This window comes from Struthio camelus, chromosome 5 (assembly GCF_040807025.1).
Source record: "Struthio camelus isolate bStrCam1 chromosome 5, bStrCam1.hap1, whole genome shotgun sequence".
In the NCBI taxonomy this organism is placed as follows: Eukaryota; Metazoa; Chordata; class Aves; order Struthioniformes; family Struthionidae; genus Struthio; species Struthio camelus.
In genome coordinates this window covers 65,643,362-65,660,177 of record NC_090946.1, presented here as the reverse complement: position 1 = coordinate 65,660,177, position 16,816 = coordinate 65,643,362, and the positions used below count along the sequence as shown (strand labels likewise).

Here is a 16,816-nt window from a genome sequence, read left to right as displayed (position 1 = left end):
GGGAAGCAATGATATCTGCAGTGGCAAAATTGCATCATACACTGTTGTCAACCCAAAGGACTGCATGCTTCAGACAGACACGTGACATCCCTGTACAGGAGGGAAGGAAAGGATGTTGCGTTGGCTCTTTTCCCCCATGGATATCTCACACAAGTGGTAACTGTACCAGTAATACAGAGACAGCTGAGTCCCTGCGGATAGCATAACAGGAACTGCTACATTTTCTCCTTCTTAATAACAGCAGTGCAACCTGAGGATCAACACAACACAACAGGGCATTTCAGAAACTCTACAATTCCCAGTAGGCTTTAGTTAGCAAGTTAGCTATAATTTTTTAAAATTCTGTATTATGTTAATTTTGACTATTAATTCTTGCTTGTGTTATGTCTGGCTAGGAAAGGGAAATATGTAGGGAATTGTGCGCTCAAGCTTCTTGCTCATGTTCCAAGGTGGCAATTAGAATTCAAACACTGAAAGAAGCAGACCTTGATAGCACAAGGTAGTTTGCCTTCAAAAAAGGAGAGGGAGCCCTCCCCAAATACCCAAAGTTTGCAATTAGGATACTGTTCGAGGAGATGGAAGAAACAAGCTCAACTCTTTTCAGGTAGAACTAGGATTTGATACCACAGAATCACAGAATCGTTTAGGTTGGAAGGGACCTCTGGAGATCACAGAATCACAGAATCACAGAATCGTTTAGGTTTTAGCTTTTGAATATCTCCAGCGAAGGAGACTCCACTACCTCTCTGGGCAACCTGAGGTCCTTTTGTGAATTCAGGTCTGAATTCAGGTTATCTGCAGGAGCATGGGGCAATTCATGCATTCTGTTCTCTGGTCCAAAGAGGGTAAAGATGAGGTTACACTGCATAGCTTGTGCCCCCCCCCCATGATTATTTATTATACAATTTTCAAAATCCAAGTCTTGAACGTAATCAGAGCTGTAGTTTCAACCCCAGCTATGCACAAAGCAAACGTTTAAGAACATGTTCAGGTGCTTAACAGAACCCCATTTTGAACTGAGAACTACTCTCCATCTCTTCATGAAGGCAAAGGAAAAAAGTCAAGACAATTTGAGTAAACTAGTCGATTTTAGAATATGAGGGAAGAGCTGACTGTTAAAGTGAAAGAGCTGCTGCACTTGAAGTCTAGCCACCATCCTAAGCATAAATGCTGAAGGTGTCAGCAGATGGTGTTGAAAGATGTGTTGAATCATCTGTGTTTTTATAGGGTGAACAAAAGAGCTTTTATATACCACAAATGTCTTCCTTTGTGTAACTCTTCATATCAAAGGGAACTGTAAGAAGGAGATGGCTATGTGTCATTACGAGCACAGTTACAGAAAGGTACTGTAGAAATTCCACTTAGTTATAACATCAAATCCTTTTATTCAGGAGAGAAAAAAAAAGTCACCACATCAAACCTAAAGTTGTGGTTTGATACACTTTTTATACTCTAAATTTTACCCACTCCAGCTGTCAGATGGAGACAGGAAAAATCAAAACATTTGTACAGTATCCCTTCTAAAGGGAGCTGCTTAAGTGGTGAAGTCTAGATTCACCTCCTGTTCTCCAGCACTAGAGCACATCTGCCAATTGGCTGATGAATAAAAATTCTTTAGCTGGAGGCAATTCTTTGGGAGCAGATTTGGGAGCTGCATCCATACAGTGTTTTTGGCATGCATACAGTGATTTTAACATGTGATGGTGATCAGCAAGTGAAGTATCAGAAAGTATATGGAGCAAGCTCTTCACCCATAAATATGGATGCTCAAAACATCACAGTTTAAGTTGTTCTTCACTCACCTAAAATACAGTAAGCATTGCTACTTTAAGGCTTGCTAGCTCTCCTTATCATCAAGTGCACTGAGCAGCTCTGGACCTACCATGGAACAGTAAGACCGCTTATTGCTGATCTTTTGCCACGGTGAAATTTACCTAGTCTTTACTTTCCATCTCTTATCTGTTTTCTGATCCATGACAAAACTTTTCTTTCACAGCATGCCCAGTTAGCTTTTTTGGAAGTCTCCTGTGTGGGATTTCTTAAGCCTTTGGGAAGTCTATTGAAAACAAGTGATTTGGTTCTTGTTTATCTGCAAAGGTATTGACACGGTTCAAAGATTTCTGGGAAAATATTCAATTTTTCCATGTGATGCAAGTGATATAAGCAAGTCACTAAGAGACTAGCCATGAAAATGGCACTGAGCTTCTGGTGTTGCAGTTTTTGAGAAATCGCTTGGACAATTGCAGCCAGTTGTTGAGGTACTGAGGTCTTGCGTTTTCCATTGGCATCAGCATAACTTGATGGTGCTCAGCAGCCCTGAAACAGCTAAATCTTTCTATCTAAAGCCAAGTATCCATGTTTAGAGGCCACTTTTACGAATGTCTGTTATAGTATCTGTTTCTCCACTTGTAACATAGGGATATACGTTAGATTTTATCTTGTTAGACATTTCACCTTAGGAGAAAAAAAGTTTCCTAAGATGGAAGACTCCAAGAAATTCAAAGTCTTCATTTTATGTCTATATTTAATTTCAGTGTTAATTCTTGGATCTAGCATAAACTTTGCAGCATCTGATTGCTTACCTCTCACATCTCATAAATGTCCTGCTTGACTTACTAAAGCTCTGCCTGTGGCAAAACTGCAAAACACCTGAAAAAGTACTTTATTTCCTTCCTCTTCAGTCATAACTGGAGATCAGTAATATATGTGTTTCCTGAGAAATATTCCGTTTCACAAGCTGCTCCCTTGAGTGTGGGGTCAGCTTAAAAAGGGTCAGTGTTTTTAGACAAAGCATTTGCTCTCTTTTGAATGTTTAATTTGTTTATTCCTGTTTTCAAATAAACCCCAAGCTATATAGTTCCTGTAGTTGTGATTGTCATAAATTCAAGTTATTCGCCTCCCGAGGGTCAGAACTTTCATCAGTATGCCATTGGCATGAAGCAGCAAGCATTGCATATTCATTGTCCGAGACACCGGCTAGAGGGCCCCAAAAAAACTTGACTTTTTTGTTCTCGGAACAAGGAAAACAATCTCTTCCCTTCTCCAGTCCCTTGATAAGTGTTTCTGTCCAATAACAGTGCTCTCTGCTCTGAGGCACATTTAACTGTGAAGTTTGCAGCGGGAGAGGCTTTCCTTCAAGCTGTTAGTGTTTTATCCTGGCAGGCTCCTCGAGATTGTTGTGAGGAGTCTAGCCAGTTGGTGAGCTTTGTAATCTAAACCAGCTGTCCCCAGGCTGAGGCCCCCATTTGCATTGTTTAACATACTTAGAAAATGAAGTGTTCATTTTTAACATTCCTCCTCCAATTGGTTTAATGCTGAATTACAGAAGAGAACTAAGCAAAACCAGGTGCTTTCTCTGTATTCTCTCCAGCGTCTGAGGAGGTACAGACTCCCGATCTTCTCCATTTCTTGCTATTTCATTCTTTGGACTATAAATGACGGAGGAACTGAAGTGCTAGCAGAGGGTAATGTTTGGAAACACTTTCTAGTTATTCGTCAGCATAGACTCTGTTTTTTTCCCACCTTTTCCCAATGGTTTTGGACATGCAAGGAATTAAAAGGTAAGTGCTATGCATGAAACTTCTTTACTTACTGAAGGGAAACCTACTTGTGGAAAATATCCGTGGTGAGGATTCAGTATGCCAATCCACTTGCTAAAGCTATTTGCAAAGAGAGGGGATCTTAATGGTCGGAGGTGGAGAAAGACAATCTGTCTGTTATGAAAGCCATGCTGTCTCTATGATTTCCTTTTTGATCTGTGCTTTTATTCTATGCTTTAGGAGCCCCGACATCTGTGGGAGTGCCGAATTGCAACAGCAAACGATCCCACTGGCTATAGTAATTGATTTAAACTTAATTAGTTACTACTGCAGAAGTTAATTACTAATTTAAAATATTTTGCCTGCTAGGCACGCTACTGTGACCGGCTGAAAACAGCATTGATAGGTTGTGCTGCATGTCTGTTAATAATTCTCAAGTGGATCTGAGATCAGAAGTAATGGGCAAACTGAGAGGCTGGTTGCAGACAGAACACATATGAGGCAATAAGGTCACTAACCAAGAGGAAAGAACACATCATCATGTAACAGCTGAAACTAAAAACTGTATAAAAAAGTACGAGTTCTGCTTGAACCAAGCTTACAATGGATTTTGTTAGTGTGTACTGCCCTACAATAATGTAAGATGTAACCCTGTTGCTAGGTGTGTTAACATTCAGCTGTAACCTGTTTTATTTCCTTCTAGTGCTGTTCTTGCTATACATAAAGTGAGTATGCAGTCATTTTATCCAGTGCATGCTTTAAAAAAATCTTCAAAGGGATTCAAAGAATTAAACAATGAAGTGCAAGCCTAAATGGATACTGTTGTCCTTTGAACACTTTGCATCCGATTCTAAGGAAAAGTCTGTGCAGAATTTGTCTGTCCTTGTCACTCAGATGTTGCCGGACGAGCATGGTCTGTCCTCACAGCGCTATGAACAACCATTTTGGGGACTGTGTTTGCATCTCAGAGCTTGTGCCCATCTCCATGTTAAAAACATACTGTTATTCAAATGTGTCAGTTACTGTTTGTGAGTAGTTTTGTCTAATACGTTTGTAGGTCTTGTTCAGCAGCTCAGTTTGCACTGGAAATCAGAGACAGCTTTAAGAGAGAAAGTTGGCAGCTCACTTGAGTAGCAGAACTAAGGCTACCTAAAATATCCCTTGCTTCCTGTACTGGTTTTGTGGGAAATATATTGTATACAATTGCCATTCAGAACTAGAATCCAAGATAAGCAAGATGTGGGTTTAATTGTATTGAGAAGGAGTTCTATATAAGGAATCAGTAAAACACTGAAATCCGTAGTACGTAGAAAAGAAACATGTTTCATTTTGGTCTTTCCTGATTTTCTATCAGTAGATATTTGGGGGAGGGTTAGCTGACCAGAGAATTTTATGCTCCAGGTGAATTCTAGATATAGCCATAGAGCTCTATTAGCGAGGGATCCTGCTGTTCTTTCAGTTGCAGTGAAGAAACCCCGTAAGTCCCACTAGATCCTGAGATGATCTAACTAGGGAAGGCTCCATTGAAGATAGCAGCTTCTAGTAGCTGATGACCTGGAACAGTGTGTCTACTTGTAGAGCAAAATGTTACTCAAGATTGAGTAAAGGGACAGAATCTGGCCCTAAAAAATGGATTAATCTCAAGTGTAGTCTCCTGGGGATGAAATGCGGTTTAGCGGTTAGAGCAACTGGCTTGGATTCAGGACCTCCTGCATGACATGTCTGCAGCCCTGCCAATGAGTTGCACTGTGAGCTTAGGCAGGGCCTGTGCTCTGGTTTACCCATCTGTAAAATGTGCATAATGTGCATTGAAAACTTTGATTCTCAAAGGAAAGGTATCAGAGAGGGGCAAAAACGCTTTATTGAATACTACACACTGAGCACCTGCTGCATGGGATGTGATCAAAACCAGATTAGTTAGTAGACATGTACAATCTGATCCTACTTGCTTAAACCATAGTAAGATTAGTGACTTTGAGGTCTGAATCTGGCCCACAGTTTTAATATTCTCTCTCTAGAGGCCAAATTTATGTTAACAAAACTCTGGAATGCACTGAAGTGTCGCTAGAGATAAATTTTTGTCTTGTGTATTTAATTCTGTATAACAAGCCTGGATATCAAAAGGTTTTCAGCCTATTTTCTATGCACGTTACAGGGTACTGACTGCTTTCACACTGGCCGTCTGCCTTACGAGCCCTGGAAAAGCACAGGTGAGAGGTGCATACAGAGATCTGTGAACTGTTTTATATTGAAGAGCTATAGGCACGAGACTTATCTGGCTAGCAGGTGAATAGGAAGCTCTGTGGTCTGGGGTTTTCATGAAAAGGAAGCTATGTGGTCTAAGGGTTTAGAGGGGAGGACTTGGAGCCAACAGGATCCTGGAGTTGAACATGGACTGAGCTTATTGACTCATCCTTGCCAGCTCAGCAAAATATCCCTGTAGAAGCCTGAACCTTACTGAAAACCTAATTTTGCCTCTGAACTGAGCGTTTCTGAGAAAGTAAACAGAAAAAGCCATCCCACGAGAGCAGGGACAGCTCAGTTCTGTCGTGGGGAACATCCATGTTTTGAACGTTTACTGACTGAACATTTTCGGTGTGTAGCAATCCTGCAGAATTGTGTCTTAAGCCTTTTTATTTTGGACTGTGAGTCTGATGACTGCATCTTAGTCTTCATTTTAATTCCTAGCCCAAGCCATTTTTATTCAAGAGGCAAGACTTTTGAGGGTGGAAAGAAGTAGAAAGTCCAGTTCTTGAAACAGCAGAAGCATTAGTTCTTTGTGTTCCTGGGCACCAAGTAGACTTTAAATTGGGAGAAACAGTTCCCACAGGCATGTTAAGTTTGGATCCTGCTTAACAGTCCAGATATGCTCAATGTCCAGAGCTGTGTTTCTAAATACCTTTGCCAAAAGACTTTGAAACGTAGTTGCTTTTTTCTGTTACATTGATAAATCCCTGCACATGGCTTGCTTATTGATACTTTAGCAAACCTTAGATCTAGATGGGAAATGATTTTTCTGCCTCTGGAGAATTTTCACAATGCCTTTAAGGTTTTGTTTTTATAATTTAAATAAAAATCGGAATTGAAACAATTGTATAAAAACATATTTTACTGTAAACTAATTTAAAAGTCTAAGCAGTAAGCCACTTGAAAGCAAAGAGATACCAACAAATTATTTCTGAAGACATTGAAACAGGTCATTTCAACACTATTGGAATCTTTTCTGAATGAAGTTCTAGAAAACTGTTGAAACTGGTTTTACAGCAGTTTCAGTGTTTCTGAATCATCATTTACTGTCAAAAATAAATTATTTTGCCAAAGCCTATCTTAGCTAACCTAAATGTAGTGTATAAGGCTTAGCACGGAAAAGAGGAAAAGATTGAATATGTACATTCTTTACAACCTGGAGCTGTTTATAGCTTCTACCATCAGAATACCTTGGCCTCCACAGCATGATCCAAAACATCTCAGAACATCTCATAATGCCAAAATAAATGAAGGCTGAACTCCCTCCCACCTGTTTGACACTTCTAGCATTGGTTTTGTGTGTTCACACGCGCAAATGGCAGGTGCACTGCAAATCGTACCAAGTGTTTCATTTCATGTCCCCTCCCCAGCAACTCCAGTGGCCCACTTTCAGTGCCCCGTCCCTCTCGCATCGTCTCCCATCTACAATTTATTGCTTTTCCAAATATATGCAAAGTGCTGCCCACTGATTTCTCCCACAAAGTCCAAAATAAGTTTGTTTATCACTTACCCCCCAAAAAAAAAAGGAGGGAAAAATAAGGAAGAACCTTGAATCCACTCCATCCCTCTGCCCTGTTACTTCAGTGCTTTGTGTTTTCTGGATATCTCTCACTTACAGTCCTTAATATAACCTATTTATTGGCAGGGTCCTATGCTCTTGTCAACTGCTTGTCCCATTGCTAAACAGCTGGAGACCCAATCAAAAATTAGGGAGAGCAGAGGATCATTTCAAAGGGCTTTGAAACAATTGTCACCAGAGTTGTCACTGTTTCAGAAATGCTGAGGGTCACCGATTAGGTGCTGAAGACTCCAGGTTCCAGCCCTAATAAAGAGCAATGCCATAAGATACGAGCAAGACCTCTAGTAATCTTGCTTGCCTAGAACATTTGTCATATAAACATTTATCATCTAAAAATCAAAATGTTTGGCATAAGTGAAAAGCCTGACTTTTACTAAGCTTGTTATGTTGGAACTATGGCTTCAGTTCAGTCAGAGAGCTAATTTGTTAAAAAGTAGGTACTGAATTGTCTATACGAGGAGCTGTAGAGCCTGTTACTCAGAACAGTTAGCTAGTACCTTTGAACTGAACATCTTTGTCCTGGCAAAAACAAGACCCTGAAATAGAAGAGTGTAACTACTTTATTAACCCCCAGTATGGAGCCTGTAGCACATGTTGTGTTGGTTACCCTGGAGAGAACTGTCCTGACACTATCAGTACCTGAGGGAATTAGCTTTTGAGTTAAGGGACTGGCATATGTGCTGGAGGTCTCAGGCTCATGCCTTGCTGTCTGAAGAACCCCTGTTCTGATGTAGTGTATAGCCCTGAAGAAATTGTACTACGTCATAGTAATCCAAATGACTATTTGACTCTGCAGCCCTATCATTTCACAATCACTGAGTGTCCTTTCTTTTTTTTTTCTGTTTTTAGCAGCAATGCACTAATGGGTTTGACCTGGATCGTGCCTCTGGGCAATGTTTAGGTAGGATTTAAAATGAATCAATGAATTTAAATCGGGGTTCAGAAACCCTGACTTTATTGAGTTAATGTTGTGCTGCTGTTAGTATGTTTTGGCTGAAGAGAAAAGGTATGACAGGCATGTGTATTATATGACAGGTATGTGTGTGTGTGTGTGTATGTATGTATATTTATGTAGCTCAAGCGTATACCTATCTTTGACACTGTTGAAATACTAACTGACTGTCAGCGCTTTTCAAACAGCTATGATGCGTTCAGTTGTGTTTGGGAGCTCAGCCCATTTGCCAGTCGCGAGTGTTGTTCACTCTTCTTCTCTTTCTCCTCTAAGCTCAGTATTTACTATCTTCAGTGGCAGCCTCCACCTAGAAGCCACAGATAGTCTGTCCCTGCTGAGTGGTCAGAATCCAAGTTAATTGTTGATTGGTAAGGGGAAGCATGTGCTTAACCATGTAGCATCTTTTTATCAATGAATGTGAAGGGAGGCTTTAAGTCTCCAGGGCAGCAAATTCTGCATGCCTTACAGCTACTCAAAACAATAAGGAGAAAAACAGCAACAGATTGCTTACCCTGTCATTGCAGCCTAGTATTTCTGTACTCAGAGAAGCAAACAAATTCTCAGCTTGGCTAAACCATATGTATCTTTCTAAATTTAATTCGACAACAATGATCTCGATCAGAACAAGAAAGACCTGAACCAGGTCCCCAGATCTGAACATCCCTAAGCTTTTCTGTGGGAGGGAGCCTGGGAGTTCCAAATCACTATCCAAGTTTCACAGCTGGGCAAACCAAACCACCAGTGTTTGAAATCCTAATATGCATGTTGTGGTTTGGACAGACCCACTAGCAGGAACAGGCAGTAGTATGCTTTAGCCATGTGTAAATCAGTATTTAAGCTGAACATTTATAGAACAGCAAAATAGGCTTTCCCATCTCCCCCTACCCTCTAATACTGAAGTAAAACAGGTAGAACGTAGGATATGTTGAATGTATGGGATTCTTCCTATTTTGGTGTGATGTAACTTCAAAGTGAGACTCTTAAGGAAGGATTAGCTTTTCCTTTCAAAGAAGCTATCACGTTTTTAGCAAAGTCTCAACTAACACATACGTGACATGTTTTTGGATAGGTCACATTAAGAAGCATAATTTAACTTTTGCAATCTCCTTGCAGATATTGACGAGTGTCGGACTATTCCTGAGGCCTGTAGAGGAGATATGGTGTGTGTCAACCAGAATGGTGGCTATTTATGCGTACCCCGGACAAACCCAGTGTATCGATCACCATATCTGAATCCTTATTCGAATATTTATCCACCACCCCCAGCACCAGGCGCAGTTCCTAACTACCCTACTGTTACAAGACCTCTGATTTGTCGATTTGGTTACCAGTTGGATGAAAACAATCAGTGTGCTGGTAAGTGCTGGGAAATTTGATTATATATTTTCATCTATATTAAAGCGAGTCTGACATTGCAGAGACAATTGTTCTGCATCGTCCTTTAGTTATTCTTCTGTCACTCAAGCCAAATATTTTGAAGTTCTGTTGCTTTTCTTTAAAGGGTGTGAGCTGACCATTTCATATATTCTTCAGTGTAAGCTAAGACATGTTTTAGTCTCTTTATTTAATCAGAAAACCTATATTTTTGAGAAGAGTAATCTTTTTATAAGATAAACAACCATCTGATAGCAGATGATTTGTCAGTACATAAAAAATGTGCCTTTTGGGTTTGGACAGGGAGCATGGCCCTACATTTGAAGCATTAGTCTGGTACTGAGGAAACCTTAGTTCAGTTCTTGGCCTTATGTGACCATGTTCAGATTTCAGGACTTCAGTCTTCCTCCTGTAAATGCTATAAATAAGAGTTATTTCTTTCTGTGCTTCGCCTTCTTGACTGAGACTGTAAGCTCTTTAGAGCACATGCAGAGAGAAGGATGCAACTATTAGCACTTCCATTGCTTTAATGGCTATAGATAATGGCTTTTGATAATGTCAGGCTACGAAGATATGGAGAGAAAATGCCTGAACTAAATTAATGGAAATTCTACTGGCCAAAATATTTATTTTGAGGGAAAACTAGGGTACAAGAGATCAGAATCAAACTGATTGCTGGCTGCTCAGAATAAATCCAGGAGACGGATCTTATAGCTCTACCACAAAGTTCATGTGTAACCACTTTTCATTTTGGTATCTCGGTTGCCCTAATGATAAAGTAAATATGTTATCTGTTATTTTATTTAACCAACTTGTTTCCAAGTTTTTATCAAAGTCTTTTTTAACCCTGAAGTGTTCTTTGACAAAAACAAAACCCACCCCAAAACACAGAAGATGGATGCTTTCAGCTGAGAATTTTAGGTTTCCATAGACTAAGGAACTGTATTTAATTCAAAATATTTATTTTTGGAATGCTGCGGCAGCACAACACAAGAGCTATAACAGAGTTGTCCTTTGGGCTGATTCTGCCCTATTGTCTGGAATTTATGGCAGCACTTTGTCTCAGATGATGCACTTCATTTTCTTCCATAGTGGGGAGACTACGATGCATCATGGGAGATGTGTGAGTCTAGACTTAAATCCAGCCACTTTTGAGCGCATTTTTCTATATTTTAATTATTGCCCTTATTATGTTCAAGGGTGGTAAAAATGTATTTTCCAACCAGTACTAGTATTGATGTGCACTGTGAAATTTAAAAAGCTTTTTGTAAGGAGTTTTGAAATCTTTGAGTAGCTAATGAGTTAACTGTAAAAACAAGTATGCACACTATTAATTTCTTTAAAAAAATTCAACTACTCCTTCTAATTTTAGTGAATTAATCAAGCCATGTTATGTTATGTACTGATTTGTAGGCTTCCAAGAATGTTTTAATTTTGCTAGGTTTGATGTCGATGAATCAGGAAACGGGGCCGTTAATAGAAAAGAAGTGTTAAAATGAAAGGAGAAAAGAAACCCCTAAATTTTGCTGTGTCTGTCCTGCTGCACCCAAACCATACATATCAAAGCAGAGGGATTTTTGGAAGCTTTTACTGTGGAACTTCCAGCCTGAAGAGGAAGGAATACATGTTCCTTATCCATGTGGGCAGAAACATGAGGGCTAATGCTTTCATCTGCTAGGGCCTCTGTCACTTTAACTTTCAAATATGGGAATTTAATTGTGAGGGAAGTTTGGTGAATACAGACATTAACAAGAATAGATGGGAAAGGACAGCCTGCCACGTGAGGATCACAATTAGCTGGAAGCAGTTTTTGAAACTCTACATCAGGTTTCAGTGGGAATAGATGATAGATCACATTTGTGTAAGAGGAAGAAAAGCAAATCTTAAAGACAACAAGACGAGGTCAGAGCCAAAGGGTCCCTGCTGGGGTTAGATTTCTTTTTTCATTTAATGAAATCTTTTGGAGACATTCACCCTCTTTAAGTGGTATTTATTTTTGTATCAGTGTGCCCTGGGATGGAAAGGGACACCAAGAGAAACAATAAGAAACATTGCATGTCGCACTGCAGCAGTGGTAGAAATGCCTGATCTCTTGTTTCTGGGACTTTTGATGCAGTTAATGGGGGTGATATGCAGCCTTGTGCTTGAAGACCTCAGAGATAAGGCACCAAGGAGCCTTGGCAGGGTCCTCAGGCAGCCACAGGAATTTCCTCAGGTCACTCAAGGAAGTTTGAACCATACGAGTTATGGCTCAGTCTTATTATAAGCTAATAGGATTGCTAATGTTAATGATATTTCAGTTGCTCTATGCTTTGCTACTTGTAAGCCTTCAGGAAGTGTTTAGCATATGAAGCAGTTCAAGGGTTAATTTTGTGGTGGAATGGTTGGGAAGAGTGAACTGGAAGATATTTTATCCAGTAGCTGAGCCACTATATAACTTACAGGTTTGTTATATTGGTGTTTTGGCATCTCCTTCCAGCACCTTCTTTCCAAATAAAATTAGTCACAGGTATTTCCATTAAATATGATGACTTTTTGCTATTGACTTCAGGAGCAGCAAAGCTATTCTAACGCCAATGTTCCTGAGAATTCTCCAGTTTTTAACAGAGTACACATTTTTGTCTGGTCAGACACGGGGTTACAGGTCTGGGCCACGTTTTCTGTAGCTAGGCCAACAGAAATCTTTACTTTCTCTTTGAATTCCAGTCAAAACAATTTATTAAACACAGGAACCTTCCCTGGGAGATTTGCAGCCACAGCTTTCAAACACTGTGCTTGTACGAGAGACTTCCAAAGTGAAACAGGATAAAAACTTGATCTGAAAGCAGTAAGAGCCTTAACAAGCTTTTTCCTTTTTCACATTGCTAAAGCTGACAGAAACATAAGAAGGCTGTGAGAGGGTCACTCTGTCCCAGCCTGGCATCTGGCTTGCCTGCCAAGGCTCCACGTTCCCTGGCTCTCAGAGGAATGTGCACCCCAGGTGGTTCAAATAACATCCCCTCTCTCAGGGGCTGATTTATTCCAACATACCAAAAAGATATGAGCAATCCTCTTCCTTTCAACCTTTTTAGGCTTCATCCTTTTTGACCCGAGGGCATAGGCAGGGGTTAGGTGTCCATGCTCCTTCCCACCCTTTTCACCACTCAGGTGAACTTACCTCCAGCTCTCATCCTTCATGAAAACAAACCCTTCCTAGTACAAGTGCCTCTCAAAGACACCGGTCACTGATCTTTTTGCCCACACATGCCAGTGTCCTTGGCATGATGCAGCAGCAGCTGTAGCCATTTCTGATTTTAAATGGGGCCTGTGCATTGCCTCCTCACACAGGCAAAAAAGTGAGAGAGAAAATAGTTTTTCAACAAATAAAACACTTTTTCCTGTAAGCTGATTGCTCCTGTTAGTGGCAGGGAGAGTTGAGTTGTCTTCTGGGAAGACAGAAAGACAAGTTTTATTTTGCTTGGGACTTCATTATAACTATTTATATGATAATGCAAACTCTGACTTGATTTTTCTGTTGGTATCACGATATGGCCAAAAAAAAAAAAAAGAGAGAGTTGGGTCTCAATTTGAAAAATTGTTTCTGCCCCTTTTCAGTAGGAAAGTCAGGGTGATGTGAGCCTAGCAGGATAAAATGCAATAGGCAGAGAAATATTTTCATCATAATTCTTTTTTAAGTCTTCTGCAGGTTTGAGTCCTGATACATGGTATTTTTACCCCTGGAGTTGCTGAATACCTTGTATCTTGCATGTATGAATGCACTGTGCTTTGAACTGCACACATAATGTTTAAATTCCTACTGAAGCACATTGGGGATGATTTGCAACCACAATCAATGGTGGAATAAAAGGCCATATCTAAGATAAAGCAAAGAACATCTAGCTCAAGAACTCTGCTAGAACTGTTTGTCTTCTAATCATGCTTCTCTCAAAATACAGAATGTTTAGTCATAATGATGACTTTTTGTTCAAGGAACTCAATCCAGTAACCATTGGCAAGATTAGACTGGAGCTTGAGCTTGCATTATACATTTGTAAGCTGAGAGTTCTTTCCAATTTCCCTTCACTCCACCTTACTGTTTCCTGATTTACAATGATCTTTAAAACATAGATCCTTCTGGGCATTGTGGAAAGAACTGTAATGGGTGGGCACTGGTTTTTGCTTTTTCCCCTGTTAATGCACATGCACTATGTGAGGAGAAGGGGGTGGGGAAGCATCTAAGGGGGTTCAATGGAGGAATTAGAGAAATTGCAGATAGAAAAACAGGTAAGTGAATGTTAAAAATGGTATAAGCGTAAGGCAAAGTATGACCTGGAGACAGAGAAAGAGAAGGGAGGTGGCCAGAGGAGGAACTAATAAAGAAAGGCATCATCTTTATTTTTAAAACAAAAGCTGAAAGTAAGAAGCAGGAAAACAGAGGGAAGTGGGAAGATGCTCTTTGCAAGTGTGAGAACTGCTCTTCAAAGCCTAGTCTGTGGAGTGGTCATGGTTTCACCTTTCCTCATTTCCCAGAGACTGCCAGGCTCTCCTACATTCTCCACTCACAGGTCCCCATTCCTACATTCATGGAGTGAAACTTCTTCCTTCAAAACATTATGTTTGCATGGATGGGTTTTATATCATTATTATTTATATTGCAAGCATACCTAAAAACCACATCCAAGCCTGGAATCATACTATCCTGTGCTCAACCTCATTAAGAGCAGCCTATGCCTAGATGAGTCTTTGAGCAAAATAAAGGAACCAGATGTCTGTGTCTGGGAAAAAACAGGAGATAAATAAGATAAAGGGAAGTGAAATGAGGTGCCCAAATCATGCAGCAGGCCCATGGCTGAACTGGGAATAGAGCCCAGAACTCCTTACCCTTAGTGGCCTTAGCCACTAATCTGCTTCATAATAGTCACTTTTCTACAGTGTCCTCTTTGGAGATATAGAAATAGAAGGAAGAAAAGGAGTGGAAATGCAGCAAGAAGATTGTGCCCTGGAAGGGTTCGTGCAAAGGAAAAGAAATGAAATCCACCCCCGCCATTGCTTTTTTTTTTTTTTTTTTAAATTAAATCCTGTTTGTTCCAGCTCTGCATATTTCTCTTTCCCTCTTGGTCTGTGAGACAATCTCTCTTGCCATTTCAGAGGGCCAGTTCCTGACGGCCATGCCTCGTTCATGTTAGACAACACTGCTATCTGTCCAAATTAACGAGACGCCAAAAGAAAGGTTGCAAGAGGATAGGTTTTGAAAAAGGTTCAGGGCAGCCTTCTGAAGGGGTGTGTAACTGAATGACATCACCTGATTACATTAAGGACCATGATTGTGTCACCTTTATTCACAAGATGCTTTCCTTTTCTGTCATGTGCAGGGAAATATAAACTTGGACCTCATGTGCTGCCGTAGCTACAGGAAAGTTGACTCTGAAGCATCTCAGGAAGAAGCTATAGTTGATGACTGAGGCTTAGGCTAGAGGATTTTGCATTTGATTCCTGATTGCCATAGACAAAGCTGCTGGGTGTTTGGGAGCCCCAGGTCACTCTGCATAAACTGAAATAATAATTATTTTCCAGGGTTGTACCAAGGATAAACTCCCAATATGACAGGCGCTCAAATAACCCCCTGACAAGTATCATGTAAAAACATATAAACAGGAGAGAAAAAAGGCCTGGTTTAATAATTCTAGAACGTTCAAGCTCAAAATGAGGTATATGGGACTTATTTACTAGCCTACTGCACTAAACCATTTGGAAATCACTGAATGCTTTTGTTTATGTTTCTGTATGGATCAGAGGAAGGGGGAAATCCTAGAACTTTATCAGGATCTCCTCAGTTTATTACAGGAAGGCCTGTGCTACAAAAGCTTTCAGTGGTTATTTGATCCTGTTGTTTCTCAGTCACCATCTACTTCTGTTGTGCATGTTTTAGCAAAACTCACAATAGTGTTCTATTGATTATCTAACATAATGATGGGACAAGATAAGCCAGATAAAATAAGACCTGGAGAATGTGAACTATATATGTTAAGACAGGACCATATGCTGGATGATGAAGGGTCAGTAGCACTGTAGAGTGCTACTTCCTTAATATAGCACTGCCCCATTGGACAAACCCACATCGTGCCCCAGGCAAACGTAACTGTAATTCTTCTGGGCCCAGCCTTGATCCTTTTGAATCTGATGGCCTGAGCTATTCACAGCCCCCACAATCTTCCTAAAGGTAATCGTGAGTTGACCATAAAATATTCATGAAAAAAGGTCCATCTGAAAACACTCAGAGCTACTTCCTCTCTCAGGAAACCAGTGCACCAGCACAGAGGACAGGCTGGGACTGAGGAAAGGCAAGTTTCAGCTAATCCCTGCAGTAGTGTCCATCAGTAGGATCATTCCTGCAGAAAAGTATTCACTGATAAACAAGGAGAATGAGGGTGGGAATACTGCTTTTCACTGAAGTGAATCTGCTTGTGGTGAAGGAGTTGCCTTGACTGAGAAGGTAGCTGTATGTATCTGTCTATATCAGGGTAAGCTGAGCCTTCTGTGGCTTGGATTATTCTTTCATTCCTTGCTAAGTGCAGTGTGGGAGTAGTATAGTCTAGTGGTTAAAGCACAGGCGAGTGTTTCTTTTGTTTGTGAAGCTTCTACTACTCTTACAGAAATGAGTAAAACTGAACCAAAAAATATAACATGCAAGCCAAGAAAGCTGGCATCTTGTTTAGAAAACTGGCATCTTTGTGTAGTGGAGTGAAAAATAGCAGGGTCTGGAATATGGCAAAATGTAGCAGTAAGTGCAAGTCCATCCTTCTGCATCTTGGTGCCTTTCAAGCGTCACTGTCTAACTGTATTAATGTGCAGTGCTGTGGGAAGAGAAAATAAAATAAACACAACTGCAGTGGAGCAGCAGAACTTGGCTGAACTGCAGTCACGCTGGATAGATAGCTGGATATTTAACTGGAGACCAAAATCTCTTCTTAGACCTGTGCTTATGGTACCCATTGACTTTGTGAAGACTTTAGGATCTTGGAGCAAAAGTTCTTCCAGTGAATTTATTTGATTTAGATTAATCTAGTCTGGAGCCTAAGCTACTGAACCCAGCCCAGAATAAGCTGAAGTCACTTATGAGCAAGGACGTTTTGAGTCTGGTACCAT

At 40.4% G+C, this 16,816-nt stretch overlaps 1 protein-coding gene across 2 annotated transcripts in view; it reads left to right on the top strand.

Moving 5' to 3' along the window:
- Positions 1-3,114: 3,114 nt before the first annotated feature.
- The window catches only part of FBLN5 (fibulin 5), a 49,166-nt gene continuing 35,464 nt past the window's right edge, over positions 3,115-16,816 (top strand). Inside the window, exons 1-4 of one of the 2 annotated variants that reach the window (XM_009689783.2) lie at positions 3,115-3,560; positions 5,695-5,749; positions 8,215-8,266; positions 9,431-9,673. In XM_009689783.2, coding sequence (XP_009688078.1) covers positions 3,532-3,560; positions 5,695-5,749; positions 8,215-8,266; positions 9,431-9,673 — 379 coding nt within the window. In that variant the 5' untranslated portion in view covers positions 3,115-3,531. The remainder of the gene's footprint in view (positions 3,561-5,694; positions 5,750-8,214; positions 8,267-9,430; positions 9,674-16,816) is intronic. The other variant, XM_068946847.1, reaches the window with a different exon arrangement.